Source organism: Paroedura picta, chromosome 12 (assembly GCF_049243985.1).
Source record: "Paroedura picta isolate Pp20150507F chromosome 12, Ppicta_v3.0, whole genome shotgun sequence".
Taxonomy (NCBI): domain Eukaryota; kingdom Metazoa; phylum Chordata; class Lepidosauria; order Squamata; family Gekkonidae; genus Paroedura; species Paroedura picta.
In genome coordinates this window covers 24,344,995-24,370,964 of record NC_135380.1, presented here as the reverse complement: position 1 = coordinate 24,370,964, position 25,970 = coordinate 24,344,995, and the positions used below count along the sequence as shown (strand labels likewise).

General features: G+C 46.5%; 3 protein-coding genes across 15 annotated transcripts in view; 2 read left to right on the top strand and 1 right to left on the bottom strand.

The window, feature by feature from the left end:
- KCNIP3 (potassium voltage-gated channel interacting protein 3) overlaps positions 1–4,081 on the top strand; it is a 90,667-nt gene extending 86,586 nt beyond the window's left edge. For 2 of the 5 annotated variants that reach the window (XM_077305008.1, XM_077305006.1), the window contains exons 5-8: positions 996–1,103; positions 1,561–1,665; positions 1,746–1,808; positions 3,327–4,081. In XM_077305008.1, the coding sequence (XP_077161123.1) occupies positions 996–1,103; positions 1,561–1,665; positions 1,746–1,808; positions 3,327–3,374 (324 nt within the window). In that variant the 3' untranslated portion in view covers positions 3,375–4,081. The remainder of the gene's footprint in view (positions 1–995; positions 1,104–1,560; positions 1,666–1,745; positions 1,809–3,326) is intronic. The other 3 variants (XM_077305011.1, XM_077305009.1, XM_077305010.1) reach the window with 3 other exon arrangements.
- A 4,115-nt stretch (positions 4,082–8,196) lies between these two features.
- On the top strand, positions 8,197–16,229 carry LOC143821279 (oxaloacetate tautomerase fahd2, mitochondrial). 2 transcript variants are annotated; one of them, XM_077305005.1, is made up of 9 exons: positions 8,255–8,333; positions 9,348–9,471; positions 10,119–10,399; positions 11,604–11,820; positions 12,721–12,780; positions 13,256–13,418; positions 14,051–14,159; positions 15,097–15,184; positions 15,974–16,229. In XM_077305005.1, exons 3-9 carry the CDS (start codon positions 10,125–10,127, stop codon positions 16,034–16,036), a joined length of 975 nt encoding a protein of 324 aa, XP_077161120.1. In that variant the 5' UTR covers positions 8,255–8,333; positions 9,348–9,471; positions 10,119–10,124; the 3' UTR covers positions 16,037–16,229. The 2 variants fall into 2 exon arrangements, with proteins under 2 accessions (XP_077161119.1, XP_077161120.1); XM_077305004.1 differs by lacking the exon at positions 9,348–9,471 and having other exon boundaries at positions 8,197–8,333.
- A 636-nt stretch (positions 16,230–16,865) lies between these two features.
- GPAT2 (glycerol-3-phosphate acyltransferase 2, mitochondrial) overlaps positions 16,866–25,970 on the bottom strand; it is a 61,159-nt gene continuing 52,054 nt past the window's right edge. For 7 of the 8 annotated variants that reach the window (XM_077304997.1, XM_077304999.1, XM_077305000.1 and 4 more), the window contains exons 19-22: positions 22,320–22,440; positions 19,390–19,455; positions 17,473–17,528; positions 16,866–16,998 (exon numbers count right to left, since the gene is read on the bottom strand). In XM_077304997.1, the coding sequence (XP_077161112.1) occupies positions 16,873–16,998; positions 17,473–17,528; positions 19,390–19,455; positions 22,320–22,440 (369 nt within the window). In that variant the 3' untranslated portion in view covers positions 16,866–16,872. The remainder of the gene's footprint in view (positions 16,999–17,472; positions 17,529–19,389; positions 19,456–22,319; positions 22,441–25,970) is intronic. The other variant, XM_077305003.1, reaches the window with a different exon arrangement.

Sequence of the window (25,970 nt, the reverse complement as noted above, 5' to 3'; positions counted from 1 at the left end):
CCATTATTACATCCCATGAGTGAATTTAAATATTAGACCACTGAAGAAGACCCCAAGTGGTATTGAAATGTATTTGGTTTTCTGTTTTTTGTCATTGAGCCATGTGTCAAAATGTTTTGGGTTTGTGCAACAGTGCATGATTTGTGTTGATGTTTTAAAATTTTATATGTGCACATGTATTGAAATAAATATTTGCATTTTAATATTTAATATATTCCGTTGCTGCTCAACCTTTCAGGTTCCTAGCTTGTACATACAGTGTGCCAACACCACATGTATGTGCCATGTTGTGGATGCATGTATAAGAAGGATGAATTATGCTGACTTTCTTTAAATGGGCCCCCGAGCTGTTAACTTTGAAAAGCGCTGTGTTGAGAGTTTAATCATATTGTGATATCATTTTATCTTTGATTATTTTAAAGTTGACACTTAATTTTGTTCAAAGAAAGATGCAGCTATACTTAACTAAGCAAATTCCCTTTTGAGACAGTGCATTTCCAGTAGCAATACAGAGCTAGTTTTGCTTGACCGGGGGGGGGGACGGGAACATAAACAAGAGGCAGCATGCTCCCCTTCCCCCCATCCCCATGTCCTGAATGGCTGTCCTTTGATATACTAAAAGTCACCCTGAACGTATAAGATAAATGAATAAATAAGAGCCATTGTCTACTGAAGCATCACAGACAGCATTTGTGGTCTGTTGTCGTGGCTGCTGGGGCTGGGATTGGGTGACTGGTACCAAAATAGATTTTAGAAAATAGAAACAGTAAATCCTGTTTCTAAATTTAGAACTAGAAACCACATCTGTAGGAAAAAATTACCCCGGAAGCATCACAACCGGTGTCATTCTGCTTTGTCCTTCCAAGGGTCCAGGGTAGGGACTCCAAGGCTCTTGCGGAAAAACTAAATGGAAAGCCGCTGTTTGAGGATGAGGCGGTTTTTCCTCCATGTCCTCATGAGCGATTCATTTGTCTTTGCTCCATCCTCTGTTACAGGATTTTGTCATTGGGCTCTCCATCCTGTTGCGTGGGACCGTGCACGAGAAGCTCAACTGGGCGTTCAACCTGTATGACATCAACAAAGATGGCTACATCACCAAGGAGGTACTTAGCTGGGGGTGGGGGAGGTGTTAAAGAAGAGTGCTGTGGCATGTTTTATTTAGTTCAGCATGAGCAGTGTTCAGTGGGGTTCAGGGTGGAACAGTTTTCTTGCTTTCAAGGCGGTTTAAAACTTACACTCCAAATATCCCCCTGTCAAATGCTAACAAAGACCACTGGCCCTCTCGAAACAAAGGCACAGCAATCTGTGACAGGTTGGTTTGGCAATTCATAAGAAAAACAAAGTGATAATGGCACATGAACTTGGAATGTAAATAAATACAATTTTCATTGGTTTATTGTACAAAACACAAATTCTGTGCCAAGGAATTAAGTGTAATTATATCTATGGTCATATTTTGCCTGATATAGCCCCCCTCTTTCACTGTCAGCATCAGTTGCTCTGTGTTTGCTTGTCTGGCCTGTGGTCCATACTGACAGCTTGGTCCTCTTTCCCTGGCAGGAAATGTTGGCAATAATGAAGTCCATCTATGACATGATGGGCCGCTATACCTACCCAATCCTGAGGGAAGATGCTCCCATTCAACACGTGGAAAAATTCTTCCAGGTAAGAGAGGGGAGTGTCTATGGGGAAGCAGTTAGCAAAGAAAGCATCCTGTCATTTACAAAACACTTTTTGCATTTCAGAAAATGGACAAAAATCAAGACGGAGTGGTCACGATTGAGGAATTCCTAGAAACCTGTCAAAAGGTGAGCTGTGCTCAGCCACTGCCAAACCTGCCTTTCACAGAAGGCATTTACGCAAGGTCTGCAGCGTCCCTTAAAACACTGCAGTTTTAAAAAGCATTCTGAAATGTTCTCATGCAGGACCCATCAAAGTGAATGCAGCATCACACAGGTGCAAGGGCAAGAGGGAAGGGGAGGGGACATTTGGGGGAGATGGCTAATCCACAGTAAAGGTAAAGGTATCCCCTGTGCAAGCACCGAGTCATGTCTGACCCTTGGGGTGACGCCCTCCAGCGTTTTCATGGCAGACTCAATACAGAGTGGTTTGCCAGTGCCTTCCCCAGTCATTACCATTTACCCCCCAGCAAACTGGGTACTCATTTTACCGACCTCGGAAGGATGGAAGGCTGAGTCAACCTTGAGCCAGCTGCTGGGATTGAACTCCCAGCCTCATGGGCAAAGCTTTCAGACAGCTGCCTTACCACTCTGCGCCACAAGAGGCTCTTTTCCACAAGAGGCTCTTTTTCCACAGTGGCACCGGGCAATTCCTGGGGAAGTCCCTGTTGCATCCTTGAAGTTCCCCGGACACAAATGTATCCCAAGGAGGGGAACTCTTACTTCTTGTAAGAGAATTAGGGTCAGCTCAAACAACACAAGATCTTTGCAGCTGCCACTTGGACTTTGAAGCACCCCTGTAGTGGGAATTTTGTGTTTTCCCTGATGCCTCTGGCCCTGATTCTGATCGTGACCTCAGCACAAAGGAAGAATAGGCAACAACTTTTCCCACTATGTCATCTTTCACACCTTGAAACAGCCATAGTGAACAACTATTTGCTCTAGCACAGAACTAGTCAACCTGTGGTCCTCCAAATGTCCATGGACTACAATTCCCATGAGTCCCTGCCAGCAAATGCTGGCAGGGGCTCATGGGAATTGTAGTCCATGGACATCTGGAGGACCACAGGTTGACTAGCCCTGCCCTAGTGGGAAACTTTAGTGTAGCCATGCAAGTTAACCACTGGAGCAAATCATGGCTTTTCAGGGATATTTCAGGATGCAAAATTGGGGATGGGAGGAGAGGCTGAATCTAATTTTTCCCAAGTGCTACAGCTGTCATCAAAATCAGGCCTGAGACAAAATCCTCATTACAACCACTGGAACTTTTGTATGGTATGAATTGGTTCTTGGGTATGTGCTTTCATTGCCAGGTACCAGCTATTCCCCCATTACAAGAGCACTATTTGAGCAACAAGATCTGCAAGAATGGGCACGAGCTGCATTTTGGTAGTTCATGGTCGAACCATGAACTGATACACAGAGACAGAGTAGGCAGCCCCCTGTGCAATTAAATATTTTGAGCTTGCAGAAATGTTACATGATTTCAGTTAATTTCTTTCTCATGGGACACCATTTGAGAATTATCCTGTTGTAGCTGCAGGCTCAGGGGGACGATGAGCAGGAAGCTACTGCAGCTATTCCTTTCCGTCTGAACCGCAGAAATCTGGCACTGATCCCTCTTCTCTCTCCCTCTCTCTGCTTCAGGATGAGAACATCATGAGCTCCATGCAGCTGTTTGAGAACGTCATTTAGGAGTCTGCAAGACCCACCCACCTTGTCTCTCCTGGCCCACATGACTTCTCCTGGCCTGCACCAGGATGGATCTATCCATCTTTCGCATAAAGAACACACGCCTATTTCTCAGAAGACAGAAACTTTTTTTATATTTAAAGGGAAAAAAACAAACAAAAGAGAAAAATGGGGGGAAGATGCCATTTGCTTACAAGACTTGCTGGAGCAGGAGAGAGAAAGGGGGAGAGAGACCTAACGGGAGAAAGCTGTCTTTCAGGGGACTCTCTGGCACAGCAGAAAAAGTCACAAAGTCAAGCAGCATCAGTCAGCATGCGGTAACAGATCCCTGGCAGCTGAGTGAGGAAGGGAGCCAGTGTGGTGTAATGGCAAAGAGTGGTGGCTTCAATTCTAGAACACCAGGTTTGATTCCCCGCTCTTCCACATGCAACCCGCTGGGTGACCTTATGCCAGTCGCAGTCCTGATAATGCTGTTCTCACAGAGCAGTACTGTCAGGGCTCTCTCAGCTCCAGCTACCTCACAGGGTGACTGTTGTGGGGAAAGGAAGGGAAAGGTGGAAGACCCATTGAGACCCCTTTTGTAGTGAGGATATAAAATACCAGCTCTTCTGCCTCTTCTTTCTGAGAGTGAGCCGAGCTGCCCATTGGTTAAACTCCAGCCCAGGGGTAGTCAAACTGCGGCCCTCCAGATGTCCAAGGAGTAGAATTCCCAGAAGCCCCTGCCAGCATTCGCTGGCAGGGGCTCCTGGGAATTCTAGTCCATGGACATCTGGAGGGCCGCAGTTTGACTACCACAGATGACTCTTCTTTACTGACATTACAGGATGGAGTCAGGCTCTCTCACAGCCCCCATTCCTTTCACTGGGGCTTGCAGAGAAGAACTTCTAGGGAGGTTGCACATCTCACTTCTTCTGATCCCTGCCTCTAATCTTCATCTCAAATGTGAGAAACAGGAGGAGGATAAAATGGCTTGTCCAAAATTGTTCGTGTGTCACAAGGTCCGGCCACCCCAACAGTGATACTGAACTTGTAGGCACAGCCAATATGACTGATCCCGTCTGCGGCAGCAAAGTCCCCATGGAACATGAGCACCCACAATGCAGTGTTGCCAGATGTACACGGTCCTTTCAATGGGGTGTGCTGAAACTGCAGGCTTGCTGAGCTACAAGTCAGTCACAGATTTTGTATGCTTCTGTCATTCTTACCAGAAGCATAAGGACATTCACAAAGTATAGGGCACTGTCCAGCCTAGATGCCCCCAAGGGGCATTTATACTCTCAGGGGACCTTTTCCACATTTGACTTGCCTGCCCAATAGCCCGTGAGCATTTACAAAGATCCTGTGTGTGTTCTCAGGCACAGACTCCATCATGCACGGATGAGAGATCTGCGTTGCCCTGAATGCCCCTTTGTTTCATCCCCACACACTCTGCAGTGCACAAACCAGGGAAAAAATCCAAGTCATGGTAAGCAAGCAACTTTTCCAGGAAACCTTGTTCACCAAGATGAATCTTATCAGCCGAATGAGTTCCAAGGAACTTTGGGCTCAAATAAGAAGGCTGAAGAGTAGGGGCAACCAGATTCTCTCCCATCAGTTCTCCTTGCAGCCCCTGCTTTCAGCTGCACCTTGCTTCCCATTCTTCTCTGCCAGTTTATTGGTGCATGTTTCGTTTGCTGCTGTTTTCCAGTTGCTTCTGATTTCCTTCCTGCACAGATGTGCATGGATTGAATCACAGTACAAAAGGAATCCCCATGAGATCACATAAAGATTACTTTGTGCCCCCTGACTTAATCCATGTGCATGTGTCAGCGGCATGTTGGGAATTGTCCAAAAACCAAAATTATGGCAAAAGGTGAATATGCAGGTTAGAAAGCAGTCTGGAAATGCCCCCCCCCTTCCTCCCATGGAAGAACGATGGATTGTCAATATATCAGTGCTGCTCTAGAAACTAGATACATTAATGCTGAACCCAGCAATCCAGAGAGAAATGTTCTAAGCATGCCTATGAAAGTGACTGTCATGTGCCATCCAGCCCAAATTTGACTGCACTCGCCACTTTAACAGCGCCAACCTAAAGTAGAGTCACAGCCTTCTAAGACCATTAAAGTCAATGGGCTCGGAAGGCATAACTCTTCTTTTAGTTGCCCTGTAAAGCACTTGTGGAATCATAGAGTTGGAAGGGACCTCCTGGGTCATCTAGTCCAACCCCCTGCACTATGCAGGACACTCACAACCCTATCGCTCATCCACTGTAACCTGCCACCCCCTTGAGCCTTCACAGAATCAGCCTCTCCATCAAACGGCTATCCAGCCTCTGTTTAAACATTGCGTCTGTTACAACACAGCCCGGGTTTCAAATTTCTTGCTCACTTGTGATCCAAAACAGCGGCTGACAGTCTCTCCCCATCTCTGTCTCCCTCTCTGCTCCAGTGGCCCCAGGACAGGCAGTGTCTCCCGTTGTCCACCAGGCTCTGAAGTGTGGTTTCTTTGTCCCCTCCAGCCCACTGCCCCCAGCCCCTCTCAGGATATTGTGAGTTTGCACCTGATGCTTCCTGACGTATGTGCAGTATAAGGAATGGCCGCATGCCTCACTAGCCTTTTGACTCCAGCACCTCCCCGAACCTCCTTTCACAGCACAACCTGGGGAGACAGTTGCCGGGTCCTGATCTCTGTAACTACTTGATAGTACTTCACTCACTGTATATTTTAATAAAATAAGCTTTAAAAAGGCAAGGAGACTCCTGTCCTTCTTGCAGCAGCTTACTCAGCATCCCAGTCAACCGACAAATAAGAAATAAGCAAGGCACCATAGAGCGATAGGAAGGAGAGGTGATGAAGGACTTGAGGGATCTTCTGAGTGATGATGGACAGGCAGGTGGGGTGATTAGGCAGGACCAACTAGGGCTGGGGAATGCTATGCTCAATGGCAGGGGTAGTCAACCTGTGGTCCTCCAGATGTCCATGGACTACAATTCCCATGAGCCCCTGCCAGCATTTGCTGGCAGGGGCTCATGGGAATTGTAGTCCATTGACATCTGGAGGATCACAGGTTGACTACCCCTGCTCAATGGTACAGCTACACTTCTATGATTAAGATGCAGGAACAGTCAGTTTGAGTATGCCAAAACAAAGAAGCATAACAGATGCAGCTCCTGCTGAGTCCCCCCAGTGTTCTTAAAACTGAATCCTGAAATGGACATTGCCTTGGACTGAGGCCATTAGATGCCACACAATTTAGCAATTGTCTATTTTTGTCCTAAGTCCTATTACAACCGTGTTTGGAGGTGGATCAGAGTGAAGCAGCTGAATGTGTAAGAATTTGGGGCCACCTTGTGGTGCTCCATCCTTCCCACGTAGAGCCACACACTGAAAACTTTCTTCTGCAGCCTCTTTGATCTACTGTACATCGGAGTGCCAATCCAAGGCATTAAAGTCTTTCACACACTTCATAACAGTTGTGAAACAGGTTGGGATACTGTTCAATCTTTTAAAGCTAATTCTTAATGCTCTGACAATCAGAATACGTCTGCATGTCTACAGATACCTTTTGAGCTCATTTACAAATGCAATGTTCACAGTGAACAGGAAAGGCTCCCATTGCCGCTGGAGAGTTGGGGTACACAGCATGCCGAAACTGCAGTTTTTGCAAAGGGGGTTACTGACCAAGTACACAGTCAGGAGGAAACGGTGCCGAATGGGAACCACATCTTGGAGAGCCGCGTTATTTCCTCTCGGGTGACAGCCTCCTCCTCGGTGTTCCAGGGTAGTGCAGGGGTGGCCAACCTGTAGCTCTCCAGGTGGCCATGAATTGCAACTATCATGGGCACAGTGCTGGCAGGGACTCATGGGAATTGTAGTCCGTGAGCAGCTGGAGAGCTACAGTTTAGCCACCCCTATGCTCCGCTGGTACATAGAGCCAAAAGAGCGATCACAGTCATAGTGTTAACAGGTTAGGAGGATTAGATTCAAACTGGTAGCCGGGTTGGTCTGAAGCACAGCTAAGTTTGAGTCCAGGGCACCTTTACAACTCACCAAGTTTGATTCAAGGGGTGAGCTTTTGTGTGCATGCACACTGCCTCAGACACAATGCCATACATTGTATTTGAGGAAGTGTGCATGCACAGGAAAGCTAATATATATTGAATAAAACTTGGTTGGTCTTAAAGGTGCTCCTGGACTCAACAACGTATGTTCAGGAGAGGATTAGGAGAGACTGTCGGTCCTTTATCATTTCTGTGGTTTGGGGGGGGGGGTATTTTCGCCTCCTCACAAACCCTGCTCCCCAGTTCCTTTAAGGAGATCTGTGGCCACAACTGAAGAGCTAAGGGGACCTAAGAAAAGCCCGTCCATGACGACGCTTCCATTCCATTCCCCGCTCTTCCAAGCAATGCCGGAGCTGCACCCGCTTTGAATACTTTTCAGGTGGATTGAATATTCAGCATGCAATGGTGGACTACGCTGCAGGCCGACGCTGTGGCTGACGGAGCACCACACTGTAGAGGAAGCATGCGGGAGAGGAAAAGCGAGAGACAGCACAACAACCCTGCAGTGTAGTACAGGGTGATACTGTGCCTAGGGACCTTTGCTCCTGTTCAGGTGAGATAGGGCCGTGTCCTCACTCACTCACACAAAAATTTAGTCGAACCGCTCAAAATACGTCCGCAGGAAATCACTCCCTAGCTTCCCCATTCATACCGAACGCAAAAGCAACCCGGAAGCGGCGGGTCGCGCACGACGCTGCTCTATCTCTTAGCATGCGCCGTATCGTGAGACTAGGGTCGAGGAAGCGCTCGTGCTGGACCAACAGGCGCAGGCGCCATTTCCGCCTTCTTATTTCGCAAATTCTGATTGGGTGGTTTCCGCGGTGCTTTCTGGAACTTGTAGTTTACTTCCAGTTTAACCCTCCCCCCCCTTTTTGTACTGAGAGGCTGCAGGGAGAGATTCACAGGAGCCACTTGGCAGGTAAAGCAGCCGGGGGGAAATGTCGCTGCCCCAGGAGACCAGTTGATCCCCAGTCCCTTATTTGCTGTCCTTTATCCTTCCCCTCCACGCACAGGCATTGGTGATATATTTAAACAGCTTTGGACCGCCCCAGTTCGTGCATTCTTCGACTCTGGGCTCGCTGCCCTGCAAAGTGACCCTCTTCGGGGCCCAGGACACCGGGCTTTGCATTGGGCCCCAGTGCATGTCACCTTGCCGTGCAAAGGATATATGGAGTTTGGGGTTTTTTTTGGGGGGGGGGGTCTAAAACATTTTGCGGCGTTGTGTTGTGTGCGCGAATCCTCACCCCCAGGTGCACCAGGTCTGCAGTCAGTGTCGTGACTCTTGTCGCTGTTGGTACTTGTGGCTGCATTGGAGGATAAGGAACTGGGAGCCAACTTCGGCCTCATCGGGGACACCCTACGGCAGGGGTAGTCAACCTGTGGTCCTCCAGATGTTCATGGACTACAATTCCCATGAGCCCCTGCCAGCATTTGCTGGCAGGGGCTCCTGGGAATTGTAGTCCATGAACATCTGGTGGACTACCCCTGCCCTATGGGACTCACAGCCCTGGGAGCTGGGGAGAGGAGCTCGTGGCAGTTCCAGAAGGCACATCCACTAGAGTAGCCGGGCAGGGCTAGGGCTGGGGCTGGGGGGTCCTACTTCGGCCTCAGAGTTTCCAGGAAAGGATTGGAATCAATGTGGACTGAGCTGAGCTGGACGGGATGCGGGTTGTATCCTGCTTGATCTAGGGATCATCTTTACCATGCCATATGAATGCACACCCCTGCCCAGCCAGTCCAGGTGTGATCCCTGCCTCTTTTAGGTCCCACTGGCTGTGTTTTCTGTCTGTTTTTTAAATTTTCTGTACCTCTTCAATTTCTAACATATCTAATTGATTTTCTTCAATTGTCTGATTTTTGTTTTGTTTTGCTCTGGTTCCAGTCTCTGATTTTTTCTACTAATATCTTGATTTGTACTGTTTTTCCTTTCTAGCTGTGTTTTCTGGTCTGAACCTCCAGACATCTGTTTGAGACCCACCCCTCCCCTATCCCCTCCCACCTGAGCTGGAGTCTCACTGGTGATTACATTGATTTCATCCTTCTTGCGAGGAACTCAGGTAGCATTCCCCATTTTATTCTCTCAACACATCTATGCAGTAAATTAAGCTGAGTGTGTGGGACTGGCCCAAGATTACCCAGCAGAGTTTGCTGCAGAGCACAGCAAGCAGGACTCTGTGGTCTCCATTCTTGAGGCATTTGGAGAAAGCAGTAGAGCATTAGAGTACAGGACTTGGACCAGAGTCCACATCTTCATGAACATTGCTGAGCGTGTGACTCTGGATCAGCTTTAGAAGAAAGCAATTATAAAAATGTGGTTACTGAATAAATAAACCAACCTTTGGCTGAAAGCTTTTTTTTTTTGGGGGGGGGGTGTCCTGTTCTTTGACAGCAAATTACAGAAAAAAACAGGAATCCTCCCATCATTTTTATCTCCCAGCCTTTTTTCTGCTACATTTCTATCCCTGCTTTAGTCTCTACCTTAGTGGTGGGGAATTCTTGGCTTCTGACTTGGTAGTAATCATAATAAAGCAAAGAAGGTAACAAAGGGGAAATGGCTATTCTTTGCAGATTCAAAAACAATTTTAGGAAATGACTAGGAACAGAACCAATCAGAAGCCAAGTTGGGCAGTATTGCCTATTAGTTGGTGGATGTGTTTTCTTCTCATGCAAAATGAGAAAGACTGCTTTCTCTCTCTTCCTGCAGATTTTGATGTGGTTCCTGTTGCAAAGAGGTCTCAGGTTGGGCCAGGCAGTGCCAGGGAGTCAGAGCTGTCGGAAGTTGGGCTCCAGGGGTTTTTCCCATCTGCGCAGAGCCATGAGGTTGGTCCAGTTCCAAGGCAAGGGATCAGCAGCTGCACCCAGGATCGGATTGGAAGAGAAAGATGGAGGCAACGTGGTAGACCTGAACGCTTTTGATCCATCTCTGCCCAGGACCATGAGGGCATTCCTAGAGGAAGGAGATGCAGCATTTGCTGTAGCTAAGAGGTATGGGGGGGGGAGGGGAAATAAGATTTGGTTCTTCTATGCCGCTTTTCTCTACCCAAAGGAGTCTCAAAGCAACTTACATTCGCCTTCCCTTTCCTTTCCCTACAACAAACAGCCTGTGAGGTAGGAGAGGCTGAGAGAGCCCAGATATCACTGCTCGGTCAGAACAGCTTTATCAGTGCTGTGGCAGCCAAGATCACCCAGCTGGCTGCATGTGGAGGAGGAGTGGGGAATGAAACCCGGCTCGCCAGATTAGTCATCAGTGCTCCTAACAACGACTGCAGCAAGCTGTGCACTGCTGGATAGCACAGAGAACTTCTCGTTCTCTCTTTTTGTTAAATATAATTTTTATTTTCAAAAAAAAATTCACAGTACAATACAAAATCACTTTCATTTCAGGAATTATACATTAGCAATCATTACAATGTTTTAAATACAAACTTTAAAGCTTGTTGATGTAACAGTTACTAAATTAACACAGTTTTGATTATTTTCTCATTTCTGTCACTCTCTTAATGTAAAAGTGAGGCACAATTGAACTCTAATGTCATATTTAATTCCTCCAAAACATTTTTTAAAGATTCCAGCTGTCAGAAAAATATTTTTTTCATTATAAAAATGCTGATAGTTTTGCAGTACCCCATACTTTTTGAACTCAGAAGCTGATTGTAAGATGCTTACTGGTTTTCCAGTTTTTTTGGTAATAGCAGTTTTGCAATTTTAATTATATCAAGATTAATCCTTATTCTGTTAGTCTAATTGTTATTGTGTGACTTAACATTTAGAGAGTACAAATTAGTTAATGTAGGCAGGTCAGCATTATACCCGTCTTACAGATGTCCGTATTACAGATGGAGGCCTGAGACAGTGAATTTATGATTGAGGTGCGGACTGGAGCTTTCTTGTCTGGATATAACAGGTTTCAGAATGTTGGAAGCCATTTGAGAGGTTAAGCTTCCTATGGATTATATACCAATTTTGTGTATCCAAAACCAGTTTCACACAGTTTAGATTTTCCCCCCAGAAAAAAGAAAGTGATTCAGAACAAGTCACAAAATTTGAATGAGTACGCACAGCATGAGAAGAGATCCATTTCTTACACCACACAAAAACTGATGTTGGTCTCCATCCTCTACCCTAAAGTGTGACACTGTCACAGGTTCCCTGGAAAGATTTTCATGTTCCCTCTTCTCTGTATCCACAGGGCCCAAGAATCTGGCCAACATGTCCTGCCTCGTGCCGAAGTGTCCCTCTTGGCTCCCATAACTAACCCAGATAAAGTGATCTGCGTGGGGATGAACTATGTAGACCACTGCTTGGAACAGAATGTGAAAATCCCCAAGGAGCCCATCATATTCAGCAAGTTCCCCAGCTCCATTGTGGGCCCCTATGATGAGATCGTCCTCCCAGCAGAGAGCAGTGTAAATGCCACTAATGTTGTGGGTTGTTTCCTCCAGCAGGAATCTCTTCTCATGGAAGCAGGAAGTGACCCAATCATTGAAAGTTCAGGCCAGGACAGCGACCTGCAGGATGGCCAACTGTGTATGAGTCCCTAGCTCAAAAGCAAGGAGTTGGATTCCCTGTTGTCTGTATCCTCCACTCCTGCAAGAGAGCATTCTTCTTTTTTTTAATGGCATCCAAGTCATTATAGAAGTATAGGTGAAAAAGGAACTTCATAGGGGGACATTGATTTGTTTACATCAGGGGTGGCCAAACTGGCTCTCCAGGTGTTCGTGGACTACAATTACCATGAGCCCCTTGCCAGCACCATGCTTATGGTAATTGCAGTCCATGGACTTCTGGAGAGCCACAGTTTGGCCACCCCTGGTTTACATCCTTGCCCCTGGCTACCAACCCCTGCCTCCAACCCACCTGTATCTCCTTTCATCGCCCACTCATTGGTATTTTCTTGAATTGCACAGTCTTGGGGAAACATGATCGGTAACAAGAACAGTGTAGCAGCTCTAAGAGCCCAGACTCACCAGCGCTTAAAAGCTAAGCACGGACATTACTTGGGTGGGAGACTTAAGACAGGGGTTACTATCTAGAGGAAAACAAATAGAAAACTACCTCTTCTTAACTCTTGCCTTGAAAACCCTAATGGGTGGAACTTCTCAGGGTCACCTTGAGTGGATTTCATCATGGCTTGATGGCACACGTTACCTTTAACAAGGTCTGATGTATTGCTTTGCCTACTATATGCTTCCTCTGCATGCTGTGCTAGCATGTTTTTACGACTGTGTAGAATTGGGAGGATTCTAATCGCGTCTCTTCGGGTACCAAACGTAAATGTCAACCTTACCTGTTTTTCCCTCCTCTAGAAAGTCGACTGGGAAGTGGAGCTGGCCTTTGTCATCGGGAAGAAAGGAAAGCACATCCAGGTTGTCTTATCTAAGCACCCAGTCCTTTTTCCTTCGTTTGTTTTGATTCCGTAACCCATCTTCTCAGCAAGGTCAAGGATAAGGCTAAAGCAATCTGATCTCGGCATCATAGCTGTGACTATGATGAATGCAGCAGCATCAGAGTGCAGGGGACTTGGCAGTATTTCATTAATTTCTAAAAAATATCCAACAGATCCCTGCCCCCAGGTGTTTATGCTCTAAATTCTGGTTGCAGGGAAGGTGATCAAGTGAGTAGCAGAGGAAGGGAGGGATCAAAGGATACAAAATGGAGAGAGGAAAGGCAAGGGCAGGGAGGGAGAGGAATAAGAACAAGGGTGGAAATCCAGGATTAAGCCCCGTTTTTTAGCTCCAGCTGAGCTGCTGCCACCGGTTTCACACTCCCAGGCCTGGAGACCTTAGCAGGCACCTGCTTGAGAGAGAAGCCCTGTTTGTTATGCATGTCTGTCTCCCCCAGGAGTCGGATGCCATGAGCCATGTTGCAGGGTTCACCGTCGCCCACGACGTGAGTGCCAGAGACTGGCAGATGGAGAAGAATGGGAAGCAGTGGCTTCTGGGGAAAACGTTTGACACCTTCTGCCCACTGGGACCAGCTCTGGTCACCAAGAGCTCTGTGTCAGGTGTGGAAGCAGCAAAGTCCTTTTATCTTCCTGTTGCCCATGTCTTACCTTGACAAGGCTGCCTCGGGACAGCTTTGCTGGCCAGCTGCTACAAGAGGAACTCCCAGCACCCTTTTAGGCAGCCTGTGGGTCTGGCAACACCCTTTGGCACCAAGCTGTGGCCTCTTACCCCAGCCTACCTGCTCCCATCCCTGTTGCTCGGGACATCACACCTTCCTTCACAAGGCCCACCAATCCTGGCCACCCGCATCCTGCTGCACATAATGGACAGGCACACATACTGACAAATCTTGCTTGTGGAAATGCAAGTACTAACCCCCTCCTCGAGGGTTAGCCAGCCCCATTGTGGAAGGAGCATTTCCCTCCTTTTCTCACCAGATCATCTGGCTAGCATTAAGTTGCTTGATTTAAATAACTGATGCAGGTCATTATAGCTCAGCTTTGCTTGACACTGAATTAGAATTTTTGGTAGCGTTTTTGACATTTTTAAAAAACGCAGTGCTTCCTTAGCCAGCCCTGGTCTTCCGATCTGTGTTTATCCCCCATCCCCTAGATGCAAAAGTTTCCTGCACTCGCTTGAGGCTGCCTGCTCTCTTCCCCATTGGAGACCTTATTTGCTTCTTTCTGCCTAGACCCCCACAACCTGGGGATCCGCTGCAAAGTGAATGGGAAGCTTGTCCAAAACAGCAACACCAACCAGCTGATCTTCAAAACAGAGGCACTCATTGCATGGGTCTCCAAGTAAGTGCTCCTTGGTCCTTGTCTCTTGAATCAATGGCTTGTATAAAGTGGTCTGCAGACCGTGCCGCTGGTGAAATCTGGCAATTACACTGCCAATTTCTGACCCAGTTCAAAGTTCTGGTTTTGACTTTCATAGCCCTCCATGAAGTGGGTCTGCATATCTTTCAGAGTTCTCCTTCTAATGCACCCCCTCATGCGTAGAGTGAAGGCCTGTCTCCAACTCCTTTCAATTAAGGAAGCAAGATCAGTGGCAGCTAGGTGCAGGGCCTTGTTAGTTATTGCCCCCAAACACTGAAGAGTATCAATATACTTCCCTTTTGTGTCTAGAAAGGGTGCATGGGCCATTGTTAAGACAGCTTTGGTGGTTTACAGCTCATTGCCTTTGAACAAAGGCCTGCTATAGTACTCTGCTTTCTATCTAGACCCATAATGACCTGTCAGTCAAATAGGCAGGGAATGTGTAGCTCTGCTGAACCCCAGCAGGATCTTTTGCATGTAGCCACGTTTATATGCATCCACGTTTGTCTTGTAGTGGTTAAGAGTGGCAGCCTCTAATCTTCTGATTCCCCCATTCCTCCACATGGCACCAGCTGGGCGAACTTGGGCCAGACACAGCTTTCTCTGAGCTCTCTCAGCCCCACCTACCTCACAGGGTGTTTCTTGTGGGGAGAGGAAGGGAAGGTGATTGTAAGCTGCCGGGTAGCTAAAAACAGGGTACCAAAAAACTAGCTTTTCTCCTTTCTTCTGCATAACTTATTATGTTCTAGTTTTTATACTTCTCAAGCTTTGACTGTTAGAAGCCACCTTAAATGTAGGCTGAAGAAGGGATAGGCAGGATCACAGGCATGCTGGGAGCCCAGAATGGGCCACGGAATTCAGCTTTCACGAGACCTGTCTGGAAAAGTGTGTCTTGATGTCAGCATGTTGTTCTTGGCAGGTTTGTCACCCTGTACCCAGGTGACATTTTCCTCACAGGGACGCCTCCAGGTGTCGGAGTTTTCCAGAAGCCTCCGGTGTTCCTGAAGGTGAGTGCTGCTCTCAGTAGAGCGTGGGTGTTGTTAAGGCAACTTCAGTTTTTATTTTATTATTATATTTATATACTGCCCTCCTCTGAGGCTCACTTCCTTGTAGTCTCTTTATATTTACCGCCTACTCTTATCAGTTAGGACATGTGCATTTTTGGCCTTCTTCCTCTCCTGAAAGATTAACTACCTTGGCAAGAGCTGTTTGGAGAGCCAGCTTGGTGTAGTGGTTAGGAGTGCAGACTTCTAATCTGGCAAGCCGGGTTTGATTCTGCACTCCCCCCCCCCCCAATGCAGCCAGCTGGGTGATTTTGGGCTCGCCACAGCACTGAGAAAACTGTTCTGACTGTGCAGGAATATCAGGGCTCTCTCAGCCTCACCCACCTCACAGGGTGTCTTGTTGGTGGGAGAGGAAAGGCGAATGTAAGCTGCTTTGAGCCTCCTTCGGGTAGAGAAAAGCAGCATATAAGAACTAACTCTTCCTCTACGTTAAGTGATGAAGACTAGGAGGGGCTATTGTCTGCGACAGCTAGAACCATCACTCTGAGCTTTATGGTTTACAAAAGTTTTTTTCGCTGTGTCTTTATTTTGTGTGGTAACTGTTAACCACCATGAAAGTGCAAATTCATGCTTCGAAGCCTGTTCAATTTCTTTTTTTTATAAGAGACTGCAAAGATTGTTTGGGGGGGGGGCAGACTAGAACAGGCTTTGGCACAGCCAAGACGCTTATATAAAGAGTTTTATATGTGCTACCTCCAAGAAGGGGACTAACCCAATGCTTGTTTACTGCAGGGAGGAGATGAAGTACAGTGCGAGATCGATGAACTGGGAACTATCCGAAACAAGGTGGTTTGAATGGGTGGCTTCTGATCCTGGACAGCTGCAGCTACAAATGCCTTAATACTAATTTCTAATCAGGAACACAGATTGAGTGCCTCTTCTGGAATGACTCATAGCCCCCAGACTGGAGAGACAGCCAACCACAGTCCCAGTCAACAGTTTCTGGACCCTTCCATGAATAGCAGCGATTAAAGACAGTACATGTGAAGGGGTTTACACGTGATTCACAGTGGACCTGCCTGTCCCACTTCTAACCAGGCTTGGGAGGGTTCCTCTGTTCTGGCATCCCAAAAGCTACAGTACAAGTTCATAGGTACATATGTTAATTTCTTTAAGGCAAAAGAAACAGGGAGTGAGGACAACAAGGTCAACACAGGAAGGAGGGCATGTTGGACAGTCTTAAGCGTTTACAAATTGATCTGGTTGAATCTGGACATATTCCGCGCTTCTGTGGCCCTTCTCACCACAGCCAACCAGTTGCTTCAGTTTGTATTCCATGTGGCCCCAAGCACCAATGCAGCTGGTGGAGTGTAAAGAAACATTTCTAACCCTGTGAAGGCAGGTACAAGGTGCACTTTTTGAATATAGAAGTTTAAATGTTTAAAGCCATGCTGGGTGGAAATTTTGTATATGGGGAGAAGTAGGTAGTCAAGTCTAAGAAATTTTAGACACATCAACATGTGAGCTCTCTAGACCAGCCAGAAAACTGCAACACGTTTTATTGCGGAATAACTCCTATTCAGACTCTCTACAGGATCTGCCAACTATTCAAACTCCAGGGGTTTTAGATGTGTCATAATGAGACAGGCTTGAGGACAGGGTGACCTCTGCTTGAGCAAAAGAAGCAGGAACTAATACGCTGATTGCCAGATAAACTGCTCAATGAATTTCCCCAGTTTCTTTCGATTCTCTTTGTCAGTGAAGGTCCCAGAGAGTTGGAAAATGGGCTCTGTTTTCCCTGGCAGTTCTCGCAGGACCTGGAACAGAGATCAAGGTAAAGCAAAAAGGTCAGCACTCCTACACACTGGATGCAAACGTTCATCTTTGTGGAAACAGAAACCCACACCCAACCTCACAATCAGCTAGAAACATGGAGGAGAAATGTCCCGTAGCATCACTCCCATCACTGGCACTAAATGGCACAGAAGATACCACCGTGGGCTGCTGCTTTCAGCAGCCACTTGCCAGCCCTTTTATCTTCTAGGGTAGGGGTAGTCAAACTGCAGCCCTCCAGATGTCCATGGACTACCATTCCCAGAAGGCTTCTGGGAATGGTAGTCCATGGACATCTGGAGGGCCGCAGTTTGACTACCCCTGCTCCAGATCCACCCAATATCAGGGCTGCAGAATGAGAGCCAGAGAAAAATAAACATTAACAGGGAGCACTCAGGGGTGTGAATTTCAACAGCTGATAGCACCAGCATGCCCGAGAGGCATCAAAGGACCCTTACCCCCAGTTCCTTACAGATGGAGATGGAGACAACAGCCAGAGTCTTGTTGGCACATTCTATAAGGAAGGAAAGCATTATAAAATAAGATGGGGAGAGAAAATGGGTCTGGTTTCCAGAGGAATCCTGTGGCAACAAGTAGGGGGAAAGTGGCTCTAGGTGGGCATCCCTGGCTGGCATAAATTGCTTGTCTAGGTCTAGGTTGTCATTTATAGCGCTCACAACGTAAAACCAGTTAGTAAATCACCAAATGCCACATAAACTAAAGTTGCTACATTAAAATAAAAAGGAAATGCTGCAAAGGAAGAAAAAGAATGGAGATTACTAAGCATGTCAAGGAAAAAGAAAGTTGAAGTAATTGGGCATTTTTGCTAAAGGTAAAGGTAAAGGTATCCCCTGTGCAAGCACCGAGTCATGTCTGACCCTTGGGGTGACGCCCTCCAGCGTTTTCGTGGCAGACTCAATACGGGGTGGTTTGCCAGTGCCTTCCCCAGTCATGACCGTTTACCCCCCAGCAAGCTGGGTACTCATTTTACCGACCTCGGAAGGATGGAAGGCTGAGTCAACCTTGAGCCGGCTGCTGGGATTGAACTCCCAACCTCATGAGCAAAGCTTTCAGATGGCTGCCTTACCACTCTGCGCCACAAGAGGCTCTGCATTTTTGCTAAGAAAATATTAATTTGTTCAGGGGAGCAACTTGGTATGATCTTTAGTTATGTAAGGAAACAATTGCAGTTTTCAACAGTAAGAGAAAATGATTTTTTAAAGAACAAAAAAAAGTAGCAACTGTTGACAGATCAGGATTTTGTTTTAGCACTAATTAAATCCTGACAACCAAAGCAGTTGCCTTTCTTTTATTCCAGATTATTAGTCTATATTGGCACAATGGCCATAGTTTTACTTAATAACTTAATATCGCATCTCAGGCCAGGAATTTAGGGGTGACCATCGATGCCTCACTAACACTCGAGGCACAGGTTAAACAGGTAGCTAGCCGGGCATTTTTCCATCTTCGCCAGGCTCGGCTACTAGCGCCCTATCTGTCCTCTGAACACCTGGCCACAGTGATCCATGCGACGGTCACCTCTAGACTAGATTTCTGTAACTCGCTCTACACCGGCCTGCCTCTGGGCTTGATCCGGAAACTGCAACTCGTCCAAAATGCGGCTGCTAGAGTCCTCACAGCTACACCATGGAGGGCTCACATCCAGCCAGTTCTGAGGCAGCTGCATTGGTTACCGGTCGCCTTCCGGATCAGGTTCAAGGTTTTGGTTTTGACCTTCAAGGCCATCCGTGGTCTAGGCCCAGCATATATGAGGGACCGCCTTTTGCCCTATATCCCCCGCAGGGCTTTACGCTCTGCGGGGGCTAACCTACTGGTCGTTCCCGGCCCCAAGGAAGCCCGCCTGGCCTCGACTAGGGCCAGGGCCTTTTCGGTCCTGGCCCCAACCTGGTGGAATGAGCTCCCGGAAGAGCTGAGGGCCCTGCGGGAAGTACCAGCATTCCGCAGGGCCTGTAAGACGGAGCTCTTCCGCCAGGCTTATAACTGAGGCCGGGCGGAAAGAAGATCAGCCCCCCCCCTCACAAACTGGTGGTAGAGAGCGTCACCCCCCACCGTAGATGAGGATGCGGAGAGCAAATGAGTAGGCTATGCCATCGCTGTTACAATTATTGTAAATCATTGGTTTTTATTGTCATTTTATGGTTTTAGGGGACGGGTTTATGTAAGCCGCCTCGAGCCTTCGGGGGGAGGCGGGGTATAAATATAAATATAATAATAATAATAATAATAATAATAATTTTACTGAAGTGAATTCTCCAAGGTTGCCCTGGAAACTATAGTTCTGTTAGGACCGTGTTGGAGAGTCTCCTCTACAAACTGAACTACAATTGCCATTGAACTCGTGCCTTCGGGCTTACCAAAAGAACAGTCTTCCTTTGCAGTCCTCACCAAGAACTGGTGCAGCTTCTCCATGTACTGCGACTCTGTTGAGGGAGGGGAGGCATATGGGGTTAGAAAAGCAGCGGGGTGCATTCTCCAATGAGGTGCATCCTCCCTTACTGATGTCACCAGCAAGTCTCTGACAACTCTAAAGAAGATCTATGGGGGAAATGACTGTATTCTGCCCTGAGTTTTCAGAGATGTGGAATATAAATCCCAAAATAAAAAGAGTAAAAAATTGCAAGACAAATGTCACAGTTCTTCCTGTCTACAAAATGCAAACTGCAGGCTTGTACAGCCTCTTGTTTGTGTTGGGCCAGGCAGAGAGTTTAAGCTGTCAATCTGTGCTTGCTTCTGCTAACCAAAACCATCTCCCCACTCTGCTATTAGCATTTTAAAGAAAGTATCCTTTAAAAACAGATTTCCCCTTTGCTCCAGTGCATATTGAGGCTGCTTGACCATGTAGCATACATTTTCTAGAAGAATAGAGAAGCATCGGTTTACCTTTCCCCTAAACATCACACTGGGTCAATATTTAAATAAAAAACAATAGTAGAATATCACATCAAAGGAGGGGCAAATAGTATCTCAGACTGAATTTTTCCTTTTCTGGAAAATAAAATTACACCCAATCCTATCACAACAGAATAGTTTGCCAAAAAACAAACTCCTGAATGGCAAACAATAGTTCTTAAACACTATAAATGAGATGAGATACAACACCACACAAGGAGGAGGAGGAGTTGGTTCTTATATGCTGCTTTTCTCTACCCGAAGGAGTCTCAAAGTGGCTTACAGTCGCCTTCCCTTTCCTCTCCCACAACAGACACCTTGTGAGGTGGGTGAAGCTGAGAGAGCCCTGATATCACTGCTCGGTCAGAACAGCTTTATCAGCACCGTGGCTGCATGTGGGGGAGTGCAGAATTGAACCCAGCTTACTGGATTAGAAGTCCGCAGTCCTAACCACTACACCAAACCAGAAAGCAGTATCATTTTCATAGAGAAAAATAACTAGAAATAAACAATATAAAACTGCTATAAGCACAATCCAATTACGGTATATATTCGCATATAAGCTGACCCACATATAAGCCGAGGCACCTAATTTTACCACAAAATCTAGGCAAACTTATTGACTCACATATAAGCCGAGGGTGGGAAATGCTCCATCATCGCAGGCTCTCCCATCCAGCCCCCCAACAAATACAGAAAAGTCAAGAGGATGAATAGCTGCTGGTTTTTGTATTCCACTTTTCACCCACAGAAGCCAAAAGAATAGTTTGGAAGAAGTGATTAAGAAGAGGAAGAAGTGAAGGCAAAAAGAAAAAAATCCTTCAGTCCCTCAGTCAAACCGTTGATGTCCTATAAGCTGCCAGAGCAAGCTCAGCTTGCAATGCAACGATTGGCTGGCTGGAGCAGACTTTTATTTCAATTACCATATGTACCCGTGTATAAGCCGAGGAAGGCTTTTTAGTGTGAAAAGGGTACTGAAAAACTAGGCTTATACGCAAGTATATAGGGTATATATTAATATATTAGAGTATTATCATATACTCTAGAACAGGATATCCCAGATGAACTGTTTGTCTGACAGCACTGCAGTTTTGTGGGGTATGGTCCAGGCTGTGCTCTCACATCTGAAAACCAACAAAGCATCCTAAACCAATTCCACATGAACCGTACCTTATTATCCTCTACAACGAGCAGGGGTTCTGTAGCAGATAAACTGATATGCAGGAAATATTTGCCCAAAGAAAGTTTAGAAAGCTTTGCTCTAAGGGTCCAATATGAAGCTACTGCTTTAGCATCGCCTTACAATGAAACTTCATGCAAAGACTGCCGGAACAGAATCCATCAGGGATATGCACATCAAAAGAAATTGGATTAATTTTTGAACCAGAGTGGAGAGACCATGCTTTCAGTTATCACCAATTTTCCTTATCAATTGGGCATTTTTTCTCCAGGTTGGGATGTGTGCCAAAAACTCAGGACTGTTTTAGCAATTCCACATCTCCATTCCCCAACCCACCCAGAGGAAACAAGAAGGGAGGTAGCAAGAGGAACCTGGTCTTGTTGAACAGTGTGTCTCCTTTTAAGCACCATTACTTCATAGGAGAAGTGTTATCCCCTCTGCCATCCATAGGAAACAATGGCTCCATTCTTTGTTATGCATGTCCAACCCAGCTGTTGGTGGAAGTCTCTAATGCAGCCTTTCTCAACTTTTTTATCATTAAGAAACCATCTGAAACATTTTTCAGGCTTTAAGAAACCCCACAAGTGGTGCGATAGACCTGGCCTCCAATTTCAGAAACCAGGTCTTTCCACAGAAAAGAATTGCCCTAGAGATTGCCCCAACAACACTTTCGAAGACCAGTTTCTCTCTCTCCATCTTGGCTCCTTAAGCGTTTGTGAATTCTGGGAGATAATTTTCATTACTCCCAGAATCTGTGGGTGTTCTGGGTCATTCTGGATATTCTCCGGCAGTCAGGGAACAGCTAATCTTGTTTATTTTCAGCTTGAGTATACCTGAGTGCACACACCTAGAATCAAGTATTCCGAAGCGTAGCAGAAGGACACCAGCTGTTCTATACAGGAACCTCATAAGGCTAGTTGAATCACATCCAAAATCATGTACTATTGGAATATTCAAGAGGAAGGTCAGACACTTACATAGATAACCACAGATACGTGCTACAAAGCTACTCAAAGGATATTTTTAGGAAAAAGTTTCTCCAAACACTGAAAGAAACTTGTCTGGCTTTATTTGTCTAATTTGTCTTCTGTAGCCTGCTTTGGATTCCACTGAAGAGAACAGTGGGGGTAAAAGAATTTGGACTGAGTGATGACCACCTTCTCCTAAAGTAGTAACGTGGCAAGAGATGAACATCGCAACAGCAAAGGGGCATACCTGGCTGGAGGCACTCTGACTCCCCCAGAAAGACCAGCGCTCTCCTCAAGGTCTTCAGCAAGGGGCCCAGGAGGCAGCAGAGGAACATAAAGGCATCCATACAGTTTTCCTGGTGGCTTAGCTGGAGCGGGGGGAGGGGGGAGGGAGAGAGAGGGGTGAAGAATGGATAGGGAATCTGCATGACTTGTGGATCACCAAAACCCAATCTGCTGCAACCATTCTTTGGGTGATTATGTCAGCCCATCAGCTTTCTATCTGGCATGCCAAACAAAGCAAAAAGGATTCACAAAAACAAACATTCCATGAAAAAGGAAGTGTGACTCGCAGCACAAGCTGTGCAATTGAGCTCACACCAAATAAGCAAATGTGTGCAATGCCCCATTCTCTTGAATAATATGTATGGTGCTAGTTTAATAGTTTAATGGGCCAGTTTGTCAGCACTTTGAACAGAGATCAGTACGTGCTTCAGAAAGGGTGCCGCCTAATGCAGGCAAATGTCTTGAATAGCCACAGATATATTTGAGGACCAGATCAAGTCCAAGGGTTTGGTTCTGATTTTTAAAGCCCTAAATGGTCTGGGATCCTCATATCTGTGGGGCTGCCTCTCCCACTATGTCCCTGAAAGAACTTCAAGTGAGTGAAATCTGCTCAGGATCCCCGGCCTCAAAGAAATTAAATTGGCCTCAATCAGGGCCAGGGTCTTTTCAGCCCTGGCCCCCGTCTGGAACATTCTGCCTAATGAGACCAGGACCCTGAAGGATCTTAAATACCTTGCCGGCATATAAGACGACTGGGCGTATAAGACGACCCCTCAACATTTCCACTCAAAATACAGTACTATGGGCCACTATGGGCAACTATGTCTATCCCAACTGAAGTGCACCCGGCGTATAAGATGACCCCCCCCCTTGGAGGCATGTTTTTCAGGGGAAAGAAGTAGTCATACGCCAGCAAATACTGTAGTTCCACAGGGCGCATAAAACAGTGTTCCACCAGGCCTATGGTTGAGGTCCCAGACTAACATCTAAAATTTGCTGGCCTTCCTAGCTGTTTGCTTTATCATTTTACATCTTGGTGACTATATTTTGTTTACTGCACCCATCCCTTTCTTATTAAAAGATGTGGCACTGGGAGATTAATCTTCATTAAATGTATATGTTTTAAAATGCTTTTATCTACCCTGAGTCTCTGGGGAAGGACGGACTATAAGCTCAGTAATAAAATAAAACCCACCCTTTGCAGCAGGGTGGAAAAAATAGACTTGAAACAGGAAGTTTTGCACATCCCTGGGGGAATAGGAACCGACTGAGCAAGACAAGCTTGAAGCGGTACCCATGTGCCCAGGAGATGGCAGTGCACTTCCAGAAGTTTGAGGCAGAAGCAGAGATAACGGAAGAGCCAGCCAGGAGCCTCAGTGCAACAAGCCAGAGCAGCTCAATGGGCCCATCCTCAGCCGGCTAATTACAGAGAACGCTTCTCCCCTTTCAAAAGCACAAGAGAAAGGTTTCAGAGCTTCAGCCCACACAGCTGGCATTTGAAGAGACAGGTTGTGAACTTAGAATGTGTCAGGTGAGTGCCGAGAAACAAAAGGAGCAGGAATTTATATGGTAATTGGATGTTCCTTCTTACAATGGGGATGGGGAAGGAAGGAAGGCGGGAGGGAGGCTTCCTTCCCACGTCAAGCCAGGCCTAGGAGGAGGATGCAGCGGTGCCCTGGAAACAGAGGGAGGGACAGGGATGGCCCAGCAGCTGATTCTTCCCCGCACGGCGAGGGGTGATGTCCAGCAGGATACCCAGGGGCATTTTTCCCCTTGGGAAGCATCGCTGAGGGAGGTGGATGTTTGAGACCCCTCTCCCAAAATCTGACAGCTGAACGAAGGCACAGCCAAGCTAACATCCTGGCAATTAGGAAAGTGACAGACAGATTCCATGGAGTTCACGGTGAGACGACATGTGCTACAGCCATCCCTTCTCAAACACAGGATTTGCCTTGCTTTTAAACAGTTGTATAGAAAAACACATTTCAGCAGGTACAGGCTGCTCCATCACACCAAATAACTTCCTCTGCTCTATACAACTGCCTCTTTCGCAAAGCTCCAGAAGGAGTTTTGTCCTGTTAGGACAATCTTCTTCAGGGGTGATGGACAACCAAAGAGTGATATTGAAGACCATGGGCCCCAGTCTGTTTTATTGTTGTTAATTAACTGTTGTTTACCACCCTGAGGTGTGAGACAGGGCAGTATATAAATTACATAAACTAACTAACTAAATAATAATAAAAACTCATTTTCATTGCTTGTGAGCCCCATCACTTCTAGTTCTTTTCCACACATTCCGTGTCCTCCAGAGGTTGTTTTGATATCATGTCACTGCTATCTCTGGCATATTTTCCTGCATGGTGTAATATCGAAGTGACCACTAGAGACAGCAAATGATCCAGGGAGAGGGAAAGGAAACTCTCAAAGCAATAGAGGCCCATGAGTGACAAAAATCAGAACATGGGACTTTCCATGTTTTGGCTGACTGCTCCCTATAAGGCACATGGGCCAGTGGGAGAGCAGTGTGGAGTCAGATATTCTGGTTATCTCGTGGAACCACAGCTAACTTGGCAGTTTGTGAGACTTCCAGCTCCGGTCCAGGCCACTTACCTGGTCACCATTGGCAAGTAAAACTCATCTCCATGTGACCCGGTATGGGTGCTTTTTTGAACAGGAAGGGAACTGGACAGTGTTCCCTCTAATTTCTCCCCTACTGAGCAGAGCAGTTCACACCAGACTTTCTCAGCTAGGGTTTTGTGAAACCGTGGGGTTTCTTGATAGCTTTGGAAGGGTTTCCTGAATGGGTGGGAATTAATTCATTTGTATATATTTTTAAAATTTATTAAACATTAATCAGGTGATATGACTATATATGGTCATGTTGACCAGCCCTCCCCTCCCAAAATGGCCACTGATGGTCCTGGAAGGGGTGGGAAGAGGAAGGTCCCTGGTTGGGCATGTACACAGTGATGCTTCCCAACCATATTCTGAATGATCACACCACTTTTGGGGTTTCTCGAAGCCTGAAGACTGTTTCAGGGGTTTCTCAATGGTAAGAAAGTTGAGAAAAGCTGTCCTAAGCCTTATAAAACTGCTGTGATCTTAAAATGGGAAGAGCAAGACCATGCATGGCTCCAGACTGCTACTGAACAGGACTCCCTGTACTAATGAGTAGCCACTCCCATGCACAGCTTAGAGGGAACACTGGACCTGACTGTTTTTCAGGCTGGGAATGTGCTACAATGGGATTAGGTTCATAAGAGAGTAACTTTTAGTAAGTTATTTGCAAACCTGACTTTGACCTGCTTCCTGCCCCTGCTGTTGGTATGATATGCAGAGAGAAACAGTTCTCCTTCCCTCACTCTTTTCAATGACCTCCTGCAGCCCAGACTGCACAGTAAGTGCAAATTCTGACAACAGTGTTTTGTTAAAACACATAGAGAGGGACATTACAAGGCCTTAAGGATGGAAAAGAGACTTGAAAACATTAGGACAGGCTCTAAGATCTCCAAGGATTGTTTCAGTACCCTATATCAGGGGTACTCAAACCTGTGGTCCTCCAGATGTTCATGGACTACAATTTCCATGAGCTATGGGAATTGTAGTCCATGGA